The following is an 8,803-nucleotide window of genomic DNA, read 5'->3' on the forward strand; positions in this document are numbered from 1 at the left end:
GCCACTGGAGGAACACTCAGGTAGGGCAACAGTGGCTGCACTGTGGGCCTGCCACTTGGAAGGGTGGTCCTCTCTCCATAGGAATGGCTAGGCAGGCAGCTTTGGGAGAGACTGGCAGGCATGGGGTATGTGGTCCAAATGACCTCAGTCCCACAGTAGAAGCAGTGGAGCCTCTCCTTGAGGCACGTGAGAGCACCTGGCCTCCCCTCTCACTACCTGGCCCAACAGCCAGCAGTGGCAGCCTCAGGGCAGGACAGAGATCCTTGGGTAATGGGCTCCCAGAATGGCACCATGCTCCAGCTGCCCAGTGCTTGGAAGTCTGTGAGACTCCATGTAAGTTTGAGACGCACCTGTGCATGATCTCCAGACAGCTGTCTATGCCAGTCTGAGGCCTGTGGGTGTTGAGGGACTCTCCTGTAGCTAGGATTGTAGAAGTCTGCAGCAGGAATGTGGAGCTCTGGGGTTCCTTCACTTCCCCCTTCTTTGGGTCTGCGGCAGCTCTTGGCTCCTACCAACCCCAAACAGGCAGCCCCATGTCTCCTTCCTTCCTTCACCCTCAGTGTCTCCTGTTGCCTCTTTGTTGAATTCCAGTGCTCTTTCTCAGATGATCTATTTAAAGTGTGAATATCTACTTGATATTTTGGTTCTGCTCTGTGGAAGAGGTGCTCCCCGGCCGAATCTAGTCAGTCATCTTGTAGTTGCATATTTTTTAATTGTAAATTTTTAGTACCATGTAGCATCTCATAAATGTATTAGTTTTAATAGTTTATAAATTTTGATTTGCTACACACACACAGTTATTGTATGCAAATAATGACAGTTTAAAATTTTTCCTAGTCATTTTTATAAATGCTACTTATTTCTTTCCTTTGCCTTATTGCCCTGGTTAGATTCTCCAGCACAATGTGGAATAGATGTAGTTATAATGGATAGTTTTGCATTGTTCTGGACTCCCACAGAAAGTTTTTAGTATTTTCTCATTAAGTACAATGTGTCTGTAGGATGTTTGTTAATAGGCTTTATTAACAAACTGTGGAAGCTCTATTCCTAGTTTTCTTAGACTTTTTTTAAAATCATGAACGTATGTTAAATCTTACCAAGTTTTTTCCTCTATTTATTGAATTGATCACATTTTTTCCTACTTAATTTTGTTCATGCAATTAATTATATGAATTGGTTTTTTTTTTTTTTTTTTTTTTTTTTTTTTTTGAGACAGGATCTCACTTAGTTGCCCAGGCTGGAGGGCAGTGACACAGTCACCAATCACTGCAGCCTTAACTTCCTGCGCTCAAGTGATCCTCCCACCTCAGCCTACCAAGTAGCTAGAACTATGGTGCATGCCACCACACCAAGCTAATTAAACTTTTTTTTTTTTTTGGTATAGATGGGGGTCTCAGTATTTTGCCCCAGCTGGTCTTGAACTCCTGAGATCAAGCGATCTGTCCACCTCAGCCTCCCAAAGTGCTGGGATTATAGGCATGAGCCACCGCATGTGGCCATGAATTGATTTTGAATGTGAAATCGACATTTCATTCCTGGAGCAAAACTTACTTGCTCATGATACATTATTATTTTTATATATGGCTGTATTTTATTTGCTAAATATTGGGCTTAGAATTTTTGTGTCTGTGTTAATGAGAGATATTTATCTGATATTTTTTCTTGTAATGCCCTTTTTCATTTTCTCTAATCCCTGAAAATGTTGATATAAAATTGGTAGTATTTTTTAAGAGTGAAATGTAGAATTCACTGATAAAGCTACATGGCATGTAATCTTGATATTTTTGGGAGAAGTCAGGGGAAAATTTTTCAAGAGCAAATTTAGTACATGTATGTTATTCAGGTTTTGCTTGTGTGTGTGTGTATATATGTGTGTGTGTGTTTTAGAAAGTTGTGTTTTTCCAAATAAATGATAAATGTCTGAGATAATGGATATGCTAATTACCCTGAATTAATCACTGTAGATTATAAGTATCAAAACATCACTATTTACCCCATAAATATGTACAATTATTATTTGTCAATAAAAATTAAAAGTTGCATACCACAAAATATTTTAAATTTGCATTTTTCTGGTTACTAATGAAGTTGAAAGTTTTTTCATATGTTTATTGACCATTCATTTTTCTTCTTTTGGAAATTGTTCTTGTCCTCAGCCCATTTTGTAGATGAATGATTTCTTATTAACTTGTAAGACTCTTTGCAAATGGAGGATGCATGTATTTCCTTTATTCAATCGAAATATTGTTTTTACAGACATTTTTGGATGACAAAAAATAGAAAGCTGTGTTTTTCAAAGCAGAGGTTCATTTCTTTTTAACTGGCAAGGACATTAGCAAAATTCATTTGTAATGTCCTTTTATTATCTTGTTAAGATCTGTAGAATCTACAGCATAGCCTTTTCATTGCCGATTCTCATAATTTGTTTTTTTTCTTATATTTTAAAACCCATTTTGCTAAGGACATTCGTTTTATTAATTTTTACACAAAACCCACCCTTGTCTTTATGTATTTTCTCTATTTTTAAATTAATTTTATTTCAAGTATATCGGTCTTCTACTTACTATTCATATTATACCACATTTTATGCATTTATTTTGCTCTACTATTTCTAGCTTCTGGAGATGAAAGCTTAGTTCATTTCCTTTAATCTTTTTTATTTTCTAGTACTTGCATTTAAAGCTATATATTTCTTTTTTTATTATACTTTAAGTTCTAGGGTACATGTACATAACGTGCAGGTTTGTTACATATGTACACTTGTGCCATGTTGGTGTGCTGCACCCGTCAATTCATCAGCACCCATCAACTCGTCATTTACACCAGGTATAACTCCCAATGCAATCCCCGCCCCCTCCCAGCTCCCCATAATAGGCCTCAGTGTGTGATGTTCCCCTTCCCGAGTCCAAGTGATCTCATTGTTCGGTCCCCACCTATGAGTGAGAACATGCGGTGTTTGGTTATCTGTTCTTGCGATAGTTTGCTGAGAATGATGGTTTCCAGCTGCATCCATGTCCCTACAAAGGACACAAACTCATCCTTTTTTATGGCTGCATAGTATTCCATGGTGTATATGTGCCACATTTTCTTAATCCAGTCTGTCACTGATGGACATTTGGGTTGATTCCAAGTCTTTGCTATTGTGAATAGTGCTGCAATGAACATACGTGTGCATGTGTCTTTATAGCAGCAGCTGAGCAATTCTTTAGCTGCATCTAGTATTTTTTTTGTTTTGTTTTTACTGCCTTTCAGTTAAAATTCATTAAAATTTTTTTATTGGCACTTCTTTAATATATGAATAATTTAGAATTGTGTTGCTTGATTTGTAAATAATTAGGGGATGTTTAGTTATATTTTTGTTATAAATTTTTAGTTGAAGCCTACTATTATTAGATATGCGTTCTGTATGGTTTAGTCCTTTGAAATGTATTGAATCTTGTACTGTGGCCCAGCGTATTTTCTACTGTGGTGTATGTTCCATGAGCACTTAGAGATAAATAGAATAATCCTACATCTGTTTTCTCTTTCCCCACTCCCTTACTAATCCACCTTCAGCTAACCTGACTGAAACTGTGTGATAAACTCAAGACTTTTTAGGGAAGGACATTGCTTTATCTCTATTCAAATCAAGTTTTCTTGATTTGTTCTGAAGTTAACGTTTATCATCTTCTGGGAGTGAGTTCAGATGCCATCTGCCACATCACAGCTTAACCTTACACAGCTGAGTTTAACCTTGAGTCTAGTTATGGTCTAGAAGCAAAGAGGGATGATGAAGATGGGTCTTGAGGGAAATCAACATTGTTTTGCTGGGAAACTGCTTCAGGGAAGGACATATAATTTCCTTAGGCAATGCGAGGTTAAACCTTCAGTGGGGGTGAAGAGGTTTCTTCCACTAAGGGTGAAGGGAAGGTTCTACTAGAGTTGGGGAGGCCTCTTCAGCTGGCAAAGCAGGTTCATCTTTTCTCTGTTCCATCTTCTCAGTATCCTCCTTCTGAAGCAGAAACGGAGTTTTATCCATGACTCTTTTCTCTCTAATCTTCATCCTATATCAAGTTCTTTTCCTTAAAATTCATTAATGTATCTTAAACTGTCTCTATTGCTCTGTGTTAGTTTGGATTTCTTAGATGCAGATCTGAGATGAGAATTTTCACAAAAGTGACTTATAAGGAAAAGGGGTTAAGGGAAGCTAGCTATGGTAGAGGGAAGAAAGGACATGATCTCAACTGGAGTCTGGCTTCAGATGTGGTCTCAACTGAAGTCTGCCTTGAGTCTGGAGCCGTTGAAGCTCTGGAGGATACATTGTATTATACAACAACCTTTTAAACTTTCATGTCTGTTAGTCATTGGCCACTGCTGGGCCCTGACGGTGGGCATAATCTTCTGGGTGTGGCACCTCCCATTTTCTGTGGTGCAATTGTTCAGGGAAGGGTGGGACTGTGAGCTGTTAGCAGCCCAGACATAGCAGGTGGGGCAGGAGTTCACTTACCAGGCAAAGGGCATTTGAGCTGGATGCAACAGTGTCCCTAACACTCGGTATCTCTTGGGAGTCACCAAAGTTCAGACCCCCATTTACCCACACCTAAATCATTATAATTACCTCCTAGTTGCTTTTCTCTTGGGAGGCTTGACCCTTCAATCCATTTCCTATACTGTAACTAGAGTTATCATTCCCAAAACAAATCCACATATATTTCTTGCTAGTTTAAAAGTACTTTCACTATGTTCTCCACGGTACTTAGTATTTAGTTTTAACACAATTATGAGACCCTTTTTGATCTTACAAAACATCCTACTTTCCAGCTTCATGTCTCGTATTTTCCCTTTTACAATCTCAGTGTCCTACACCGGCACACAATGGGGTTCAATAAATAATTGTTGAATGAATAGATAAATTGATAATTACAGTCATATTGAATTGTTTGGGTTTCCTGCTTACTCTTTCTCATCTTCTGGCCTTTGTTACTTATTCCCTCTCATAGACGCACTCTTAGCTCAACCTTATGCCCACTCATTCTGCTGATTCCTTTTCTCCCTCTGGCTTCCTTTTTTTTTTTTTTTTTTTCTTTTTTGAGACAGTCTTGCTGTGTCAGCCAGACTGGAGTGCAGTGGCGAGATCTTGGTTCACTGCAACGTCTGCCTCCTGGGTTCAAGTGATTCTCCTGCTCCTGCCTCAGTCCCCCAAGTAGTTGGGACTACAGACATGCACCACCACGCCCAGCTAATTTTTGCATTTTTAGTAGAGACAGGGTTTCGCCATGTTGGTCAGGCTGGTCTCGAACTCCTGACCTCAAGTAATCCACCCTCCTTCGCCCCCTAAAGTGCTGGGATTACAGGCGTGAGCCACTGTGCCTGGTCAGCTTCTGTTTTTGATGTCTTTTCATCTAGGAATTCTTTTTAGATCTCCTAGGTCTTTTTTGTGTGTTCTTCTAACACGCTTTCACAGCACTCTGTAATTCCATGATCTTACTATTGATAGTATTATGTTGTATAATTCTCTGTTCTCTTCTTGAAGTCTCTCAGAGTATCCTAACTTTTGTGAAAAGAGGACCCTGGTTTCTCTTTATTCACCACTAAGCCCCAGGAACTATCAATGTGCCTGATACATTCCTGGAGATAAAAAGTATTTGTTGATTAAGGAATAAGGAATGCAAGGAATAAGTGGAATACAGTTATCCTGAAATTGCTTTGTGTGTAGCTATATGATTTGAAAAACAGCTTTTAGACTGGGTGTGGTGGCTTACACCTGTAATCCCAGCACTTTGGGAGGCTGAGGTGGGCAGATCACTAGGTCAGCAGATCAAGACCATCCTGGCCAATGTGGTGAAACTCCATCTCTACTAGCCAGGCATGGTGGCAGGTTCCTGTAGTCCTAGCTACTCGGGAGGCTGAGACAGGAGAATCGCTTGAACCCAGGAGGCAGAGGTTGTAGTGAGCCAAGATTGTGCCACTGTACTCTAGCTGGGCAACAGAGAGAGACTACATGTCAAAAACAAAAAACAAACAAACAAAACAGCTTTTAATATGAAAATGTTACCAAAAAGCAAACTGATTAATAGAAAACTATAAAGAGCCTATATACATAAGATAATAAAATCTTACTGGGGGTAGGAAAAATATCAAGATAAACTATATGTTCATATGCTGAGAATGCAGTTTCAATTTCTTTCTCATTGTTTCAGTAAGAGTGAAAAAATGTGGTTTCCCTATGAGGTCCAACCAGAATTCTTAGTTTGAAGGTAGAAAAAACTTTCCTAGCCTCCACTACTACTTTTGCTTTATATTTTATTGAATTTATTCATTTTCATGAATCCTTTTATTCATTGATTCCATGTTTATGGTATACCAGACATGGTACCTTGTAGGAACTATTGTTAGCTATCAGGCAAGTATTTTATGGAGTATAACTGTATATTTAATAAATAGAAATTCCTCCTTGATATCAAACCATCTTCTTTATTTGAACCATGACTCTTTCTGGTCGATTATCTGTATAAAAAGGGAAACGTAAGTAATACAAAATTGTTCTGAAGCCTACAAGGACATTTGGAATCATGGTATAAACTTCATTGTTTACCCATAAGATGCTAAATAGTTCTTTGCTTTTATAGCCCTGAAGTAGTTAGATAACATAATGTTTCAGAAAACAAAGGCCATCAATTTTGATACATAAAAATGAAACAATTATTAATGAAAAGGTTATATTTTTAGTTAATGAACTAACATACACAATGTGTCCGGCATAGTCCCTATCTCAATAAATGATAGCTGTTATGATGATCCGATCTTTCTGTCATCATTGCCTGGCAGGGTATCATGGTAGTTAAGCACATGGTTTGGGAAATCAGTGAGATTCTGGTTACTGTCTATTTGATATTTCTATTTTGACACCGTCTCCTTCTCTAAGTTTCCTCTTTGGTAAATGGGGATAAGAGTAATGCCTCCCTCAGTTTGTTATGGACATTGTTACTTAATGTAGATATATTTATTTTATTACTTATTTTACATTTATTAGAAGGAAGGCCTATGAGTTTCATACATATGGATGAAGCTAGTGAAACTGAGCCCCAGATTGGTAGAATTTTCCCAGTTGGTGAGAATAATACATGGTTAGGTTTTCTCCTTTTTCTTGAACCCATTTTGACTCCCCTCAAGGCATAATGTATTGATCCTAGTGGTTAATTATTTTATTTATCCAATCAGTATTCCTTGCTGACATTACCCAAAATGTCCTTTTGACCCTTGCCTCAGTTGAATCATGTTGGGCTCCAGTCACACTTATTTGACACTTGAAATAACTTTCCTACTACACAATTTCCTAATGGCATTTTTCATCTGAGCATTCCTCATGGTGTAGATTAAGGGATTTAACATAGGAGTTATCATAGTGTAAAATACAGCAACTGCTTTATCAATGGGTAAAGTAGCTGGAGGTCTCATGTACACAAATATGCAGGGCACAAAGAATAAGATGACAACTGTGATGTGGGAGACACAGGTAGAGAGGGCTTTCTGCCTTGCCTCTAAGCTGTGGGTCTTTAAGGAGTACAGTATGACCACATAGGAGACTAGGAGCAAGAGAAAATTTAACAGGCATATGAACCCACTGTTGGCAGCTACGAAGAGTCCTAGAGTGTGGGTATTAGTGCAGGCAAGATGGAGCAGAGGGTTTAGATCACACAGAAAGTGATCTATGACATTAGGACCACAGAAAGGTAATTGGAAGATGAAGAAGATCTGTATGGTTGCATGAAGAAAGCCTCCTACCCATGACACTCCCACTAGCAGGCTACACACACACTGCTTCATGATGGTGGTACAGTGCAAGGGCTTGCAGATGGCCACATAGCGGTCATAGGCCATTACAGTAAGTAGGATGACCTCAACACCTCCGAAAAAATGTTCACCAATCATACATCCATTGAATAAGATAGTCTTCTTTTCGTAGAGTGAATCTGTGATCAGCTTAGGGGCATTGACAGAGGAATAGCAGACATCGATAAAGGAGAGATAGGCCAGGAAAAAGAACATGGGGGACCTCAGTGATGGGCTGGCAATTATGGTGACCACAATGAGCACATTTCCTGTCATGGTGGTGATGTAGATGACAGAAAACACAACAAATATGATTTTCTGCATTGTTGGGTTCTCTGTAAGCCCCAGTAGAATAAATTCTGTCACATTGTTTCTATTTGCCATGTATTTCAAATGATGGTTAATTACATTACCTGAAAAGAAAACAATTTTTATTAATACATCTTTAAATTTGTTAAACTTCTCCATTGTAATATGTAATATAATAAATTCTTGGATTCTACTGGGTTGTGATTTGAGGATTTTTTCTGAGATAGGAAAAAAGTTTTGAGTTTTGTAAGTTTACTCAAATTGCCTCCCTGGTGAAGACTGTGCTAAGAGTTTTGACATAAGAAACTTTTGTAGCACACAGGCAGGAGACCATCTGTGAATACTTAATCATCTGAAATGACTGAAAGTTGAATGATTGCACACATAGTGGCAACTAAGCCTAAAAAGATTATAGAATATAAATGTAAAGCACATGAATGCAAAGCTCAAAATTTGCTCTTTTTTTGTTTTAGAAAATAATGAAATGTGAAATGTTATGCACAATATGAGTGAAATGATACAGAGGAATCTGAAGAAGGGGAATTCTTGGGATATCTCTCTAGTGAAGGTCTTTGTGTGTTTTTTATGGTGTGGGCTGAGATCCAGTAAGGAGCTGGAAGCCAGATAATGGAACTTAGTTAGCAGACTATTTAGAGTAGTTGACATAAGAATAACAGTGCAT

At 38.4% G+C, this 8,803-nt stretch overlaps 1 protein-coding gene across 1 annotated transcript; it reads right to left on the reverse strand.

Moving 5' to 3' along the window:
• Positions 1–7,214: 7,214 nt before the first annotated feature.
• On the reverse strand, positions 7,215–8,222 carry LOC111544809 (olfactory receptor 4C13). Its single transcript, XM_023215458.1, has one exon. The coding sequence runs from the start codon at positions 8,194–8,196 to the stop codon at positions 7,276–7,278; it is 921 nt and encodes a 306-aa protein (XP_023071226.1). The 5' UTR covers positions 8,197–8,222; the 3' UTR covers positions 7,215–7,275.
• Positions 8,223–8,803: the final 581 nt, after the last annotated feature.

Source organism: Piliocolobus tephrosceles, chromosome 13, assembly GCF_002776525.5.
Source record: "Piliocolobus tephrosceles isolate RC106 chromosome 13, ASM277652v3, whole genome shotgun sequence".
Lineage (NCBI taxonomy): Eukaryota > Metazoa > Chordata > Mammalia > Primates > Cercopithecidae > Piliocolobus > Piliocolobus tephrosceles.

Coding starts and splice junctions, on each gene's coding strand:
- LOC111544809 (XM_023215458.1), bottom strand. CDS start 8,196: ATGGCAAATAGAAACAATGTGACAGAATTTATTCTACTGGGGCTTACA.